Raw genomic sequence first — 17,700 nt, forward strand, 5'->3', positions numbered from 1 at the left:
TAACCTTCACATCCAAGATGTAAGTATTCTTAGGATTTGTGTAAATATGTAATTAGCTATTTGTTGATCATTTTATCATTATAATTCCAATTTTTGTTACCCACAGAGGAACCATTCTGAATACACAGTACATTCACAACTCTTGACTTAATGAAAATATCTGGTTAATATTACCATGGGGCCTTAAACTACATCCCAAATTTTCCCTGCTTCTGAAAGCCCCAATCATCAGCTACTGAAGTCTCCAGTTTCCCTTAGCAGTAGTCCCTTCCTTGATTCAGACTTTCTCTTCTTGAGCCCCAGACATCGTCTAAGCTGACACATATGAGATTTTCACCATTTTTAATATACAGAACAATCATATGATACTGTACACTTAGCTTTACAAAGCAAAAGCCATGAGAGTCACAGAACCAAAGGGGTAGCATTCAGTCCCTAGGTGCTAGAGGATAGTACATGCTGTTGTTAGCTAATAAAAAATACCTTTTTGTTCTCATGTGTTTTTCCTCTGTCATCTGTTAATATTTTGGTATGTAAGACTACCCTGTGATCAGCAGGAGGCCAAAAAACCCGAAAACATAACAAAAAAGGCAAGCAAACTGTACACCAAAGGTCTATGGTTGTCAACAGTCTCCAGGCATTTAATTTCCCAGTGTTTTTCCCCATAATCCTGACTGCTGTACATAAACACAGCATGTAAACAAAATGAAGACCAAGTAACTGTAAATATACATTCTCTGTCAACTAATGGGGTATTTTACTTGCCTTTGTCATACTAGTAAAGGAACCAAATTGATTAAATACATTTAGAATTTAGTCTAATTAAATTCATTCCAACATGCTTGAACTGGTTTAGTCACTTTTTCAAAATAAGGTGGAGTTTCATGTTATCCTTAACTTGGGTCATCACTGAAAGGAATCATTTTGCAGTGACTGCTTCTCTTGAGACAGATCTAGCAGTCATGCAGGGAGATGACAGGAAACCTACCCATCAAAAAAGATTTTCTCCCAGGGGTACAGCTCATTTATCTGGTTGCACAATCACTATCACCAAGGCGAAGAAACAAACAGGAACCTGCACTCAGGCAGGGAAGAGAGTGGGACAAACTTTGTCAGTGGTAGCCCACAGTCAAACTAAAAGAGGTAACATGAAACCACATCCTCAGGTTTGTTTGCTCTAATAAACTGATTATTTAGGTTAAAATGGTACAAGGATGAGAGTGTAGATGAATATGCAAGTCATATGACCTGGTTTAACTGCACCAACTCTTTAGTAAAACTGCCGCATTCTTTCAAGTATAGAAATGCCAATCCATGAAGATTTCTGAACAACAGAGCACCTTTCACTGAGTATTAATCAACAACTCAGTTTAACTATTTAGAGCTATGAAAAAAAATATTGAAAAGGCAGGGGAGACAGGAAAAGGAAATTAATTGAAAGGTTACTTACACACTTACTATGGTGGTCTGCCACATCCAGTATAGAAGACAGAATCCATCAGGGACTCTATGATCCCTAAATCCTTTGCAAATGTACAGTGCAGCTAATACAGTCACATTGAGAAGGTGGTTGTGAAACTATATTTAAAAATTTCTATTCTGCCTGCTTCTGATGATGTTCTGAAAAGGCTTATTTGTAAAAAATTTGAATAGACAGAAGAAAAAACAAATGGGAATGACGACTGCATTTTCCTCACGGAGGACTGATGAAAAAAATAAATCAATCACACAGTACGATACAGAACATGGTAAACATTAAATACACCTTTAAAGATTTGTTATTTGAAGTATAGGATAGTAGAAAATAGCTACCTTTCTGTGCTTTAGCTGTTATTTCAAAGTATTTAACTGTAAGATCTTGAATAGAAAGCACAGCCATGTGGGCTTTTCTCTGCCAATCAGCATCTTCTTTTTGCAGACTCTCAATTCTTCTGGGGCCTAGGTAGTCATTCTCTACCGAGATCTGAAAATAAATCAGTCCATAATCAACAACACAATTAATCGTTGCTATTTTGCCAACAGCAACCAGTTTTAGGGTGGCTAAGAAAGAAAAACATAAAGGAGAGAAAACTACCAGCAAATCACCATGGCTTCTATTCGACAGAAAAAACTCTTTGAAGTGCTCCTTTCTGTTGAAAAACTACATCCACAGTTTCATTATTATTCTTACTGGAAGCACAACAAACTCAAATGTAAATTTGATCTGCTACTATCTTTTTGTTAAATATCTTATTATCTTCAGATAACAAGCATGCTTCATCCAGGCCTTCTTCCAGCCTGAAATATTCACCTGGGAGGCAATTGTTCTCTACACTGCACTGGTGCAGCCCTACCTCGAGTACTGTGTGCAGTTTTGGGCACCTCAATATAAGGACATCAAACTATTCGAGTATGTCCAGAGGAGGGCAACCAAGATGGTGAAAGGTCTCGAGGGCAAGACTTATGAGGAGCGGCTGAGGTCACTTGGTTTGTTCAGCTTGGAGAAGAGAGGGGTGACCTCATCACAGTCTACAACTTCCTCAAGAGGGGCAGCGGAGGGGGAGGTGCTGACCCCCTCTCTCTGGTGACCAGCGATAGGACACGAGGAAATGGAATGAAGCTGTGTCAGGGGGAGTTCAGATTGGACATTAGGAAAAGGTTCTTCACTGAGAGGGTGGTTGGTCTCTGGAACAGGCTCCCCAGGGAAGTGGTCATGGCACCAAGCCTGTCAGAGTTCAAGGAGCGTCTGGACGACGCTCTTAGTCATATGGTTTAGTTTTAGGTAGTCCTGCGTGGAGCAGGGAGTTGGACTCTATGATCCTTATGGATTCCTTCCAACTTGAGATATTCTATGATTCCATTCTGAAGTAAATGAATGCTCTTTAGTCAGATTGAGGCTGGAAACTGGGGGATGTGCTGGGGTAGTGGGAAGCAGTCATCAAAATTTTAGTAGTTTTCCTTTGTTATAGATGACTTTTTAAAACATATTTTCCTAGTGACTGGGGAGTTCAAATATCTTTTCATTGCTAAGACCAAAGCAATTTTATTTTGAAGAGACAACTATCTGAAGCCAGTAAAAGAATTGAAGTTCCTTGTAAAAATTAATAAAAAACAATAGTTTTCTCTCCCAAAACTGAAAATTTTTTACACACTTTTAAAAAGTTAAGGTATTAAGTAGTCCCACTGCAGACAACAGACTATATATCTAATAATTAAATATTTAAGCCTGCTCCTGCAACAGCAAAGCCTTAATTTTGAATATTTTTCATTTACATCAGTCAAGATGACACCTCACTAGTATAAACAAAAACCCCCAAACCCAAAAGCGCCCATAATCTTCTATATCACCAGGTATTTTAACCTGAAGTTCTAACGCCTCAAATATTCATCTTGATTTCACAAAGCTTCAATCTGGTCTCAAAGAGCCATTCCACTCTATAGTTAAACTACAAACAGTAGATTTTTAAGTGACTGTTCAGGATCTACCTCTGCATATCCACTTAGTCCATCTCTTAGAGCGATGATTTTTAAAAGTAAAAATATATAGATACCTTCTATGTAATTGCTCATTTCTTGAAAAATGTTTGAAGTAGTTTAATAAAGTATTTTAATCTACTACTTATATATTTCCAAAACCCTTAGAAAGGCAACAGGGGAAAAAAAAAAAGTGAACAAATGATAAGTGAATAATAATTTTACTAGATAGGTTGTAACATGTAATTTGATGAAGCACATATGTACCATGATTTCCACAGGGAATGCTTATGAACGGACAGACAAAAATTTCCAAATAAACGTCAAACTGTATGTATGCACCAGTGAGTGATGACTGGTGAAGTTAATGCTTTCCATTTACGCAGAACTCTGAAACAGCAAGTTCCTTTGAGAAGCAGGATAAAAACAATACAGTTAAAAGTCTTCCTTTTCTATTCCTTGGTAAACATGAGGTAATTTGATACTGGAATTGACATGGGATCACTGAGTAATGTGAGTAGCATTCTTGTTAGCCATCATTTCTAAGAGAATAAGAAGCCTCAAAGTAACATTTCTTCATAAAGTTTTGCCTGCCAAAACATTATTCACACACAGTGCAAGCTAGAGAGATTCATGAAAGCACAATACAATTGTATCTTTGTTCCCTAGAGCAAGTATTTACAAGTAACAAAAAAGTGAAGCATCTTTTCACTAACTGCAATCCCAAGTATGTCACCCATACAGTCATTCATGCTAAGGGTATTCATATGGCAAGGCACAGAAAACCCAAGAAGCCTTTGCTTGAGCAATACCCATACAAGTATGCATATTTATGTGCGACCTTAAGCAGATGATCATGGTCCTGCAAAGCTTTAGAAACTGAGGAAACAAGGAAGAAGATGGAGCTGTAAGTGTTTGAGGATGAACCAGTTCAAGGTGGTACAGTTACTGATGAGTACCTTCCCTTTTCCCTTATTCATCTGTTCACATACACATTCACATTTAAAAGACACTGAGCAGCATACTCCACAAATGACTACTGTCTGGAAGGAGGTCCCCAAGTAGTTGCATGAACAAGAACAGACCAACATCATGCCTTGAGGCTGCAGCAATAGTGGAATGCTTAACAAAAGCCTGAATGGAGCCCCAGAAAGATACAAAGGACAGAAGTGTTCCCCTAGTGCTGCTTGAGCTGCCCTGCCCTGATGCTTAGCAGTCTTATAGCCTATACCTACACAGCTTGTTATCTAGCAAGACAGTCAAACTCTTAGAATTATTAACCATGAACATGAATAGATGAGGATTCTTCTTGAAGTGTCTTGTAGTACAAGCAAAAGACCAAAGCACATCTAATGTTCATGATATGCAAGGACAATACAGAGGGACACTTTGGCCTTTGCATTCTGCAGCTTGGATAAGGCACACACACACACACACACTGTTAACTTCCTGACTCCGAAGCCATGAAATGATGAAGGAAGGAGCAGGCTCTGATTGTTTCAAAGGGAACATCCATTCAACAGGTGAAGACAGAATCTAAATACCAGTGGGGAACAGTCTTTGACAGGTGAAAAACCCCAGCTGCTTCCTTAAGAAAGGTGGCTAGGTAGGAGCTGAGTGTGAACCTTAAACTGAAAAGCTTGTTTCCTTCACATCTGACAAGTAGCCTAGGTTAATAGGAAAAGAACCTGGACCACTTGACCATTAAGAAATGCTTAGTCCTTACTGCTATTGTTTAGGATATCCATGACCGGAGACCAGAGTACACTGCTTGTCCCAACAACCATTTAACAGATATGCCAGCCAGAGGCAACTGAGGTTCAAGGTGACAAATTCAGAATGAGAAAGTTCAAGAATAAGGGACAAGAGTCCTGGAAATCAAGAGCTGCAAATGCTCAGAAGATCCAGGCTCCTGGGCTGATTTCTGAAGTAAGAGTCCTCAGCCACAGAGATCTTTGTCACTCTTTTAATAGTCTAGTTAAGTTCAGGATAACACACTGTGGCCACTTGCTGCCAACAGAAGGCATCTCGGACCACTCATGGGGTAGTAGGAGTCAAATGAATCAAACAAAATTCAGGAAAGTTAACTGTTTATCAGCACGCCAGAAGCTTGGCATTGTGTATTACAAACATAAATAGTCTTACCTAGAGCAGCCAGAGATATTCTCATGCAATGGGAAGGAAAGCAATCAAGTTACCTTAATATTTTACTTATCACAGAATCATAGAATCGTTAAGGTTGGAAAAGACCCTTAAGATCATCGAGTCCAACCGTTAACCATTAACTGTTACTTCATGAGAGGATCTCATTTTGTGGAAAGCAGACTGTCAGAAGGAGACTCCAGAAAGGTATTCAATGAACACACTCTGCACTGTGTCCTTAAAGACAGGTCTTTGCTTCCCATCTTTTTTTCTATTAGGTCAATGACTTTCTGAGTGGCAGCAAACCACTTTGGTACCTTGGAAGCTGCAAACCACTCAAAGTCATTGACCTAATAGAACAGAATAGAGATTGCAACTTCCAAGGTACCAAGTGGTGTTCCTGCCTAAGCTCAAGGCTTCCCTTTCTGGACTTGCCTGACATAAACACTCTGTAGCCTCTGAGAGCCTCTCCATTGACCTGAACATGCTCCAGTGCTCCCCAGGGGAAAAGCAATCTCTTCCCATCCAGCCAGTGCATTCCACCTGATTCAATTTCTCCATCAAGAAATGTAACAAAGAAAAATTGAGTTATTAAAAAAAAAAACCAAACCCAAACCAAAACCAGTGTAAAAGAAAATACTGCTAGTAACCTTTCCAAAGGTAATTAATGTCATTCTTTATAATCTAAGCTCAATAACTGTGATAAAATAAAAGGTAGAGGGCATGCAAACAGCCACTTCAGACCATGCACCTGGCACGCTCTGGGGAAACATGGGGAAAAAATCCCAGAAAAAACAGATAGCCATACTGTGAATGTAAATACTGACAATTACCAGTCACTTGAGAGAAGAATTATCAGTTTTCAAGTGCAACCTACCTAGAAAATTATTATAATCTCTCAGTCATTAATGAAATTTATGCCTGTCATCCTTACAGGGCAGGACAGAATTACCAGAGAAAACCAGAGATGAACAACTGAGACATAGTGGTAAAATATACATGATCCCCCTTGCCAAATGGCTGGCTGAGCATTATGTCCCAGTGTCTTCATTTAGACTATCCTTCCTTGACAGTGGATTCTGCTTAGTCCAGTACAGTGCCACTACAGCAAATATATATTAAATCATAATATTCAATTTAAATAATATAATTTGGGTATATTTATATAGGAGATATAAATTATTTAGAGTTGTATCTTATCATAGGAACTAGAAAGTAACCCGTGGAAAAAAGTAGTAGTTTAATTGAGAGAAGACCACAGCTGCAATAAGGAGAAAAGTTGGGGAGGAAAGAGAGAGAACACGCCTCTGAAGGTTGATGCTTATGAAGAACATATGGCAGCTTGCCTCCTCACCTACACCACCTTCATGAAATGGAGGAAGAGACCACTCTTTCAAACCTACAGTTTATCCTAGCTGAGAATTTAAAGAGGAAAAGGGAAACACACATGGACCATTAAATAGTAACATGAACAGGCTCACGAGTTTTGAAGACTTTGTTTTCTATATTCTCTTCAATAATTAATCACCTTTAATAAATATATCTGTGAAGACAATAACTCTCATTACAGAATTAAAGGAAGTTCTTATGTGCTTATGCATTCCATTACAATCAGCAATGCATGTATAACATGTTTATGCTTCATTTTCCTCATTGCATACCTTTATGATGCCAGCATCTTTATTTTTATAGTCCATAAAAGAGCACAGGTCATTTTATACACTAAACAGAAACATATTATTAGAATGACCATTGTCCACGATCTGAATAAGAAAAGGCACCAGAGAATTTAAATGGACAGAGTGAGGAAAGAAAAACTAAGAAGTGCTGTCATCTAAATGATACTTCTTTTAAACATACATATCTGCTTTCAAATAAGTAAAAAATTGTTTTAGTTAAAAATTAAGAAACTCTTATATATTGAAGTTTTTTCTAACCTAAAAGGCTTTTCTGTTCCCTAACATTGTCTCACTTTTTGGTCTGGAAGTTCCTCATTTAGACTTGAATTTCTGGTGAAAGTGTGGTCTAACAGAAAAACCTCTCCTCTCACAAAGAGATCACATAGTCAAATCTACAGTTTCCCTTCCAGTAATCATTTTCTCAAAAAGCCCAATCCAGCTAATTCTTCCTAAAAAAACCTATATTCTCTTTGACAAGAAACCAAGCCTCATGGTAAAATCGGCTGTTGTGGTTTAATCCCAGCCAGCAACCAGAGCACCACACAGCGCCTTGCTCACTCCCCCTCCCCAGTGGGATGGAGGAGAGAATTGGAAGGGTGAAAGTCAGAAAACTCATGGGTTGAGATAAGAACAGCTTAATAACTGAAACAAAATCAAGTAAAACAGTAGTAGTAATAATAATAATAATATACAAAGCAAGTGATGCACAATGCAATTGCTCACCACCCGCTGGCTGATGCCCAGCCAGTCCCCAAACAGCAGTCCCCCCCCTCCCGGCCAATTCCCCCCAGTTTATATACTGAGCATGACATCATACGGTATGGAATAGCCCTTTGGCCAGTGTGGGTCAGCTGTCCTGGCTGTGCCCCCTCCCAGCTTCTCACTGGCAGGGCATGAGAAGCTGAAAGGTCCTTGACTAGTGTAAGCCCTACTTAGCAGCAACTAAAACATCAGTGTGTTATCAACATTATTCTCATCCTAAATCCAAAACACAGCACTATACCAGCTACTAGGAAGAAAATCAACTCTATCCCAGCTGAAACCAGGACAGTATCCACCCCTTATTCTATACCATCTATGTCATGCCCAGGTCCTATCCTTTCCAATACATTCCAATTAATCACCACAACTTTTCCAGTCTTTTGATATATACACACAGATATCATTCCCTTAGTCCATGGGCCATCCCTCTAAAACGTCTGTTGAGTTCATTCAGTCCATGACTTTGGGCTTCATCTGTCATAACAGTCCTATAGGGCAGGAGAGATGGTGTGTGGTGTTGGATTGTTGCCTGCTGAAGCCAGTTCTGGTTCCATCACCGCTGCACTTTGCTTGGTTTCCTTAAAGTTCATTCTTCACTAATTTGGGTGATTCTTACTGTGATTCTGTTGATATAGCATATAGCCACCATAGAAGTGATGACATCCAGTATCATATAGCAACTAACATTATACAATTCAGTTCATTGGCTATTCTCACCCAAAATCAAATCCCCTTGAGGCACACATCCTCCCGCATCACCCACCAAGTGCACCCAGATCCTTGAGCAAAAGCAAGCCCACAAATGGGTTTTCCTTTGCCTGAGGCAGGAGTAACCCAGACTGTCTTCCCCAGCATATTTTTTAGGTGCACTACAGGGACTTTATCCCCCTCTACAGTACGTAAAAGTCTTGATTGGGCAGGGCCAGCTCGACTGGCAGATCCCCTAGTGTTGACTAACCAGGTGGCCTTTGCTAGATGTGTATCCCAGTGTTTGAATGCCCCACCACCCATTGCACTCAGTGTAGTCTTTAACAATCCATCGTATTGTTCGATTTTCCCAGAGGCTGGTGCATGATAGGGGATGTGATATACCCACTCAATGCCATGCTCTTTGGCCCAGGTGTCTATGAGGTTGTTTTGGAAATGAGTCCCATTATTTGACTCAATTCTTTCTGGGGTGCCATGTCGCCATAGGACTTGCTTTTCAAGGCCCAGAATATTGTTCTGGGCGGTGGCATGGGGCACAGGATATATTTCCAGCCATCCGTAATTATACTTCAGCCATCGTCTTCTATACCAGAGAGGCTTGAACCACTTGGCTTGCTTGATTGCAGCGCATGTTTCACATTCATGGATAACCTGTGCAATAGTGTCCATGGTCAAGTCCACCCCTCGATCACGAGCCCATTTATATGTTGCATCTCTTCCTTGATGGCCTGAGGTGTCATGGGCCCACCGAGCTATAAACAATCCACCCTCATGTTGCCAGTTCAGATCCAGCTGAGCCACTTCAATCTTAGCAGCCTGATCCACCTGCTGGTTGTTTTGATGTTCTTCAGTGGCCCGACTCTTGGGTACGTGAGCATCTACGTGACGTACTTTTACAACCGGGTTCTCTATCCGCGCAGCAATATCTTGCCCCAATGCGGCAGCCCAGATGGGTTTGCCTCTGCGCTGCCAGTTGCTCTGCTTCCATTGCTGTAACCACCCCCACAGGGCCTTTGCCACCATCCATGAGTCAGTACAGAGATAGAGCATTGGCTACTTTTCTCGTTCGGCAATATCTAAGGCCAGCTGGATGGCTTTCACCTCTGCAAACTGACTCGATTCACCTTCTCCTTCAGCAGTTTCTGCAACTTGTCGTACAGGACTCCATACAGCAGCTTTCCACCTCCGATGCTTCTCCGCAAGACGACAGGACCCATCAGTGAACAGGGCATAGTGCTTCTCATTTTCTGGCAGTTTATTATACGGTGGGGCCTCCTCAGCAGGCGTCACCTCCTCCTCTGGCGATATTCCGAAATCTTTGCCTTCTGGCCAGTCCATGATCACTTCCAAGATTCCTGGGCGACTGGGGTTTCCTATTCGAGCCCGTTGTGTGATCAGTGTGACCCACCCACTCACTCCACGTAGCATCAGTTGCATGATGTGTAAAGGGGATCCTCTCTTTGAACATCCAGCCCAGCATGGGCAGTCGGGGTGCCAGGAGGAGCTGTGCTTCAGTACCAACCACTTCTGAAGCAGCTCGAACCCCTTCATATGCTGCTAATATCTCTTTTTCAGTTGGACGACAGCGCGCCTCAGATCCTCTGTATCCCTGACTCCAAAACCCTAGGGGTCGACCTTGAGTCTCCCCTGGTGCTTTCTGCCAGAGGCTCCAGGTAGGGCCGTTCTCCCCGGCTGCGGTGTAGAGCATGTTTTTTACATCTTGTCCTGCCCAGACTGGCCCGAGGGCAACTGCATGAACTATCTCCTGTTTAATTTGTTCAAAGGCTTGTCATTGCTCAGGGCCCCATTTGAAATCATTCTTCTTCCGGGTCACTTGATAGAGAGGGCTTACGATGAGACTGTAATTTGGAATATGCATTCTCCAAAAACCCACAACACCCAAGAAAGCTCGTGCTTCCTTTTTGCTGGTTGGTGGGGACATGGCTGTTATTTTGTCGATCACATCCATTGGGCTCTGATGACACCCATCTTGCCATTTTATTCCTAAAAACTGGATCTCCTGTGCAGGTCCCTTGACCTTACTTGGTTTTATGGCAAAGCTGGCCTCCAGAAGGATTTGGACTATTTGCTTCCCTTTCTCAAAAACCTCTTCTGCTGCTGTGTTGCCCCACACAATGATGTCATCAATGTATTGCAGGCGTTCCGGAACCCCACCCTGTTCCAAAGCAGTCTGGATCAGTCCATGGCAAATGATGGGGCTGTGTTTCCACCCCTGGGGCAGTCGATTCCAGGTGCACTGGACCCCCCTCCAAGTGAAAGCAAACTGTGGTCTGCACTCTGCTGCCAAAGGGATTGAGAAAAACGCATTCGCGATGTCAATGGTGGCATACCACTTGGCTGCCTTTGACTCCAGTTCATATTGAAGTTCTAACATGTCTGGCACGGCAGCGCTCAGCGGCAGCGAGACTTCCTTCAGGCCCCGATAGTCTACTGCTAGTCTCCACTCTCCATTAGACTTTCGCACTGGCCATATGGGACTATTAAAAGGTGAGCGAGTCTTGCTGATCACTCCTTGCCTTTCCAGTCGACGAATCAGCTTATGGATGGGAATCAGGGAGTCTCTGTTGGTGCGATATTGCTGCCGGTGCACCATTGTGGTGGTGATAGGCACCTGTTGTTCTTTGACCCTCAGCAACCCCACAATAGAAGGGTCCTTCGAGAGACCAGGCAGGGTAGACAGCTGTTTAATTTCCTCCGTCTCCAAGGCAGCTATGCCAAAAGCCCACTGGTACCCTTTTGGGTCCTTGAAATACCCTCTGCTGAGGTAGTCTATGCCAAGGATGCACGGAGCCTCTGGGCCAGTCACAATGGGGTGCTTCTGCCACTCCTTCCCGGTTAGGCTCCAATACAGTCAGCTGTTGGGATCCCCCTGTCACTCCAGAAATACAGATGGGTTCTGCCCCTTCATAGCTTGATGGCATTCAGGTACACTGTGCACCCGTGTCTACTAAAGCCTTCTACTCCTGTGGGTCTGATGTGCCAGGCCATCGAATCCACACGGTCCAGTACACCCAGTTGTCCCTTTCCTCCACCTGGCTGGAGGCAGGGCCCCTCTAGTCCTGGTCATAGCACTCGTTACTCACTTCTTGTCAATGCGAGTCAAAAATCCCTTTATTAAGATCGGAAGCAAAATCAGCCCTTCTGCTCTGTCTGGGGAGCTGCCCACTGGAAACTGGAGCAGCAATTTTCCTGGAAGAACCCCCTTGTGTGATTGTTTTTCCTTGCAACTCACATACTCGTGCCTCTAGGGTCGAGGTAGATTTTCCATCCCACTTCCTCATGTCCTCGCCGTGGTCACGCAGCTAAAACCACAGGGTGGCCCGTGGTGTGTATCCACTATATCCTCTCTCTTGAGCAGAGGGACGCTTACTCCTACTGGCTGAGATACTGGTCTGTACAGGTGAGGAGTAGGACATATCCTCTTTGAGTTGCTGGACCTTCCAGGACAGTTCCTCCACAGCCGAGACAAGGGAGGAAGAGGTATTCCCAGAGCTGGCTACCCACTTCATCCAGCGTTGGTGCCTCTTCATCTTTCCAGGTGCCAATGAGTTTGCGTATGATGCTGGTGCGCTCCGTACAAACTTCCGCCACATGGGTCGTGTGCACTGGACTTCATCTGGATCTTTGGATAACTGCTCATTGTCCAGGTCACCATAAATCACCTCCAGCATGGCCAATTCCCTCAGGTACTGGATACCTCTCTCCATGGTGGTCCACTTGCCTGGGTGACATAGAACATCTGCCTTGAAGGGATACCTTTCCTTCACGCCTGACAGGAGTTGCCTCCAGAGGCTGAGGGCTTGTGCCCCTTTTCCAATCGCTTTGTCAATGCCCCCTTCCCTAGAAAGGGATCCCAGCTGCTTGGCTTCCCTACCCTCTAATTCCAGGCTACTGGCCCCATTATCCCAGCATCAGAGCAGCCAGGTCACAATGTGCTTGCCTGGACTACAGCTGAAATCTTTTTGCATATCTCGCAGCTCACTCAAGGATAGGGATTGGCTGGTTTCCATCTCGTCTTCTTCCTCATCTCCTTGTGATGGCCCTGTGTTTTCATCAGCCCTTTCTAAACGAGCTGACTTTTGCTTCCAAGATTTCTTCTTGTGTATAGGGGTGACTGATACTGGCACAGGTTGGTTCTCTGGGTCAGCTTCAGTGCCTGTCACTGGGGTTTGAGTAGCCACAGTATTCTTAAATAGTTGTTTAACCCTAAGCAAGACCTGACACACATTCAGGAGACATAGCAATAGGAACATGCATGTTCTCAAGAGCTATTGTAATTAGCCTGGAGAAGAGGGGGGAAGATGGAGGAAGGTGTCTCCCCTGTAGGCTGGCTCTCCGAAGAGAAAAAGTAAAAAGTGTAATTACTAATAATTTCCGATAGATGGCTCTCGACGTACAGAGGTGATGGCAATGCTGAGTACAAATACAAGATTGATCTCATGACCAGTAATTATATCATACCATAAGCCAGTGTTACACAGTACAGCAAAGCAAGAACCTTAATCCATTTCCCAGAGATGATAAACAGCACATAAATACTGAGAAACATTACATATGGCAAGTGAGGTGTTACATAACACAACTCTGAGAACAAATAAAACAACTCTGAGAGCAAATAAATAAACATTGTGACCAGCCACTATTAAACTAATATAATGAATGCTTATCACGAATTTGTTTTAACACACTCTGGTCAGATCTGTCATTATCTTAACCCTTTGAGCCCCATGTTGGGCGCCAAGAAAAGGACTGTTGTCGTTTAACCCCAGTTGGCAACTAAGCACCACACAGCCGCTCGCTCGCCCTCCCCCTGCCCCGGTGGGTTGGGGGAGAGAAATAGAAAAAAAAAGTAAAACCTGTGGGTTGAGATAAAGACAGTTTAATAGGTCAGAAGAGGAAGGAAAATAATAATAATAATAATGATAAAAAAATATACAAAACAAGTGATGAACAATGCAATTGCTCACCACCTGCTGACCAATGCCCAGCCCCAGCCCCAAGCAGCAATCACTGCCCCCCGGCCAACTCCCCCCAGTTTATATACTGAGCATGCCGTCATACGGTACGGAATAGCCCTTTGGCCAGTCTGGGGCAGCTGTCCTGGCTGGGCCCCCTCCCAGCTTCTTGTGCACCTGGCAGAGCATGGGAAGCTGAAAAGTCCTTGACTAGTGTAAGCACTACTTAGCAACAACTAAACCATCAGTGTGTTATCAACATTATTCTCATCCTAAATCCAAAACACAGCACTATGCCAGCTACTAGGAAGAAAATTAGCTCCATCCCAGCTGAAACCAGGACACTGGCCAAGATAAAATTATTTTTTTGTGTGTGTGAAGATGAGACTCACTTTTGAAGACTTTCATGTTTTGCAAGCTTTATTTCAGATAATGCTTTGAAACTAAGGAAATTATGCCAGCTTTCACAAAAAGTGGTTGTTGGAAAGTACACGAGAAGAGGAAGAAATAGCAGAAGCCATTAACTTCAACACATCATGTAAACATCTTTTTCCATTGGCTATGTCTTCAAAGTAACTGAACATAAAAGAACACAGTTCTACACCATATGGATATATTTCCAAAAGAAAACCAATTAGTTCTTCAGAGGAAACAAACTGAAAGGAGGTCCCTAGTCTAGCCTGTGAGCAAGTGAGAATGAATTAGAGAGGCAAAACGCTTCTACTGGAGCACAGAAACATTCTTCTCTGGAAAAGTTCAGATTGTTGTTATGTTGAATTTTGAAGAGAGTAAAGTAAGTTTACTGTGAGGAAAAACCAAGATGTAACAACAGCAGATTGGTTAATTATAAGAAAAAAAGAAAAAGAAAAAAAAAGTAAGTTGAGGAAGCACTACAGATGGCAGAGGCAATAGACAAAAAGGAAAACAGCTTCATATATAAAGGAGTGCTTCAGCTCAAACACTTAGCTACCTTCCTTCAACACATTCCAGGAGGCCAAACAACCAATTCCAACCACAGCCTGCTGGATATATTAGCAAGAATGCATGCATTTCAGCTTCATAATCCATTCAGGGACTTCTCAAAATTAGTCTTACAGGTTTTAATTTAACTATGCTCCCAGCTGGTAACACAAACCCAGCACTATTTCCCAAAATATGTTATAATTCCATATGTACAGCCTCAAATATATTAACTGAAAGCACTCAGCTGTAAAATGGACTTTACAGTTTTTCTGGTTTTATCCTAACAAATACCAACGTGGACTTTTAATGTTAATACATGCAAGCTAACTTAGATTGGATGGTCTAAAGTCCTTAACATATCTGGAGCCTGGGACTAGCAATACAAACTACAGAGGTTTTGATTATCTAGATCAAGATATAGGAGAATGACATACACAGTTCAATAAAGATACAGACTGTAAAGGCAGTAACAAGCTAAAAAAGCAAACAAGATGTTAGGATATACAGAAAGAAGACTAAACAAGAATGTCATTGTACTGCAAAGTGCAGTGGTGAATGTTCTTTCCAGAACTATGGAGAATGCTGAAAAATTAAGAAGTATTCAGAAGAGAAAAATCATAGAAGATTAAGGTTATAGCAAGAGTAAGAGGAATGACTGGGATTATTCAACTGTTGTTTTTTTCCCAGACACACAGATGTGTATGTAAAGGAGCATTAAAACCACTAAGTTAAAGTATTTTATATTGGCAATTGACAGGATTAAGGCTAAATTGTGCACCCTGAGTTATGCCTTCCCTATTTATCCATGTGTATGTCATACAACCTTTATTTACATTTCAACTTCCTTGACTGAGCTCCAGGCTAAAAAAAGGCTCACCTTCAAAAGAAGGTTTTATTTTAAATATATATATATTTTTTTTAAAAAACAAGACATATTCTACTAGTTACTTGAAAACTTTGTTTAAGCAAGTGAGCTCGAGTGTTAAACGAAGTAGGCTTGAGTGTTTCAGGACGTTATAGATTCCTTTTGTGGATGAAAAGGATTGGATGGATTTTTAAATCTTCAGTTAAAAAAACTTAATATATACAATAGACAAAGTGTTAAGCACATCCATCAAGAATTCATCAAAATATGGTTGACAATTTTTATATACAGATATACTGAAAAAAAAAAAGGCAAATGATAAGGACACTTAAGTATTAGACAAGAAGAAATCTGAATAAACACATATAAACACCCAAGAATAGGGGTACTGTAATAACTGCAAATAAAACCCTACAAGATCCAGTATAAAGTCAGCAAAGATCATGAAAGCTTACAGAAAACTGTTTTTCAAGGCACTACTGAAAAAAGAGTACCAGATTTCAACATATTTACAGATTTAGGTAAACATGGACTTGTAAAATTTACAGTCTCATGATCAAGTTTTTCTATCTTTAAGACCTTCATAAGCCACTTTCCTTGCCCTCCACAGCCTGCATAACATTACTTCAAAGTCTTTTCCTTCTTTCTTTCTCTCTCCTTCCCTATCACTAACACTGTGAAAGAAAAAAAAAACAAAACAAAAAACAAAAAACCCATACATCTCCAGTTTTTGCCCTCCTTTACTTTTATCCTCATAGGGACACACAATTTAGTATTTTCTGCATGTTTAAAATCCTTTCAGAGCTTCATCAAGATGCCTTTTTGAATGTAGACTCTGATTCTGCATCTTTCCTCACTATTTCCCCCCATACCCTAATCTTAGGTCAGATCCAAAGCTGTCCTGGCCCTTGCTTCCAACTGTAATAACTAACACTTGGGGGGGGGGGGGGGGGGGGGGGGGGGGGGGGAAAGACATAAGGTATGAATAGAGCGATTATCTCCCAAATTCTGTTACCTGAATGGCTTAAGGGCTTCCTGAGCTGATGGCTAATCTGAATCTTTGTTAATAGCCACTGATGGGTTTGTCTCTTTCTAGAAATACATATATACTTATTTCCTTAACTTGCAGGCTGTTTTAAAGTACCACGAGTTTATTGAGGGGCCCCTATTTTTTTTTTTTTTTTAGTATGAGAAAGACCAAAAGAAATAATTCAGTAATAATTCAGTATTTCCTTCACCATACCATTCATGATTTATAGATCTTTCTTATCTTACATGAATCGCATGCTTTCCAACCTAAGGCAATCTGATTAATTTACTCTGTCCTTGCACTGAGGCTGCTTGCAGGGAAATACCCTTGCCATCCTGTAACTATTCTGATTCTACACTATGTTTTTGAGAGGGAGAAACTAAATCTGCAGTGTTCAAGATGCAAGTATACCATGGATATATACAAAGGTACGATATTGTTTTCTATTTGGGGGTGTGGGGTGTGGGTTGGTGAGTTGGGTTTTTTTGTGGTGTGTTTGGTTTTTTGGGATTTGTTTGTTTGGTTTTTTTTAATAATTGAAAACCTTTCTTTCCTCTAAAAATACTGAAAGGCAAGCTATTTTCAGAGAACTTCCCAAGATAATTCTCATACCTTTTTCCTCAGGAGCAATAGCTAATTAAGTGCATACAAATGTGCATGTATACTTTTGGAGGCTGTCATCACCTTTCTGCACATGCATTACATTTATTGACAATTTCACCTGCCATTTTGTTTGTTATCCAGCCCAGCCTTTTGTAAGGGAACTTCTCAAAAAAAAAAAAAAAAAAAAAAAAAACCACCAAAAAAAAATCCCCCCCCCAAAAAACAAAAAACCACAAAACTTTTGGCATTCAAACATAATGAGATTTTTCTACAAGTCTTGTTAGTCAGTTTTACAGCTGAACATCCAGAGCAGTTTTGTACTCCATCCACCTTGCAGATAGGCAGATTTAAGTGATCAGATACATTCCACAGTTTTATAGTCAGCAATCTCATACCAAGAGTTCAGGTTCCTCACTGGCTCAGACTACCAGTCTGCCTTCCATCATATCGCCTGTTTAGAGCACTATTTTTTCAGAAAACCCATAAAATCCTGATTTTCAGTCAGCAAAACATTTTGGT

The 17,700-nt window shown here is 41.5% G+C and overlaps 1 protein-coding gene across 1 annotated transcript in view; it reads right to left on the bottom strand.

Annotated features, from left to right (window-relative positions):
- LOC309601589 (junction-mediating and -regulatory protein-like) overlaps nt 1–17,700 on the bottom strand; it is a gene marked incomplete at its 5' end in the record, with an annotated part of 90,855 nt that overhangs the window by 36,746 nt on the left and 36,409 nt on the right. Inside the window, one exon of the mRNA XM_082334692.1 lies at nt 1,813–1,963. Within this exon, the coding sequence (XP_082190818.1) occupies nt 1,813–1,963 (151 nt within the window). The remainder of the gene's footprint in view (nt 1–1,812; nt 1,964–17,700) is intronic.

Source organism: Platalea leucorodia, assembly GCF_965183815.1.
Source record: "Platalea leucorodia genome assembly, chromosome: W".
Taxonomy (NCBI): domain Eukaryota; kingdom Metazoa; phylum Chordata; class Aves; order Pelecaniformes; family Threskiornithidae; genus Platalea; species Platalea leucorodia.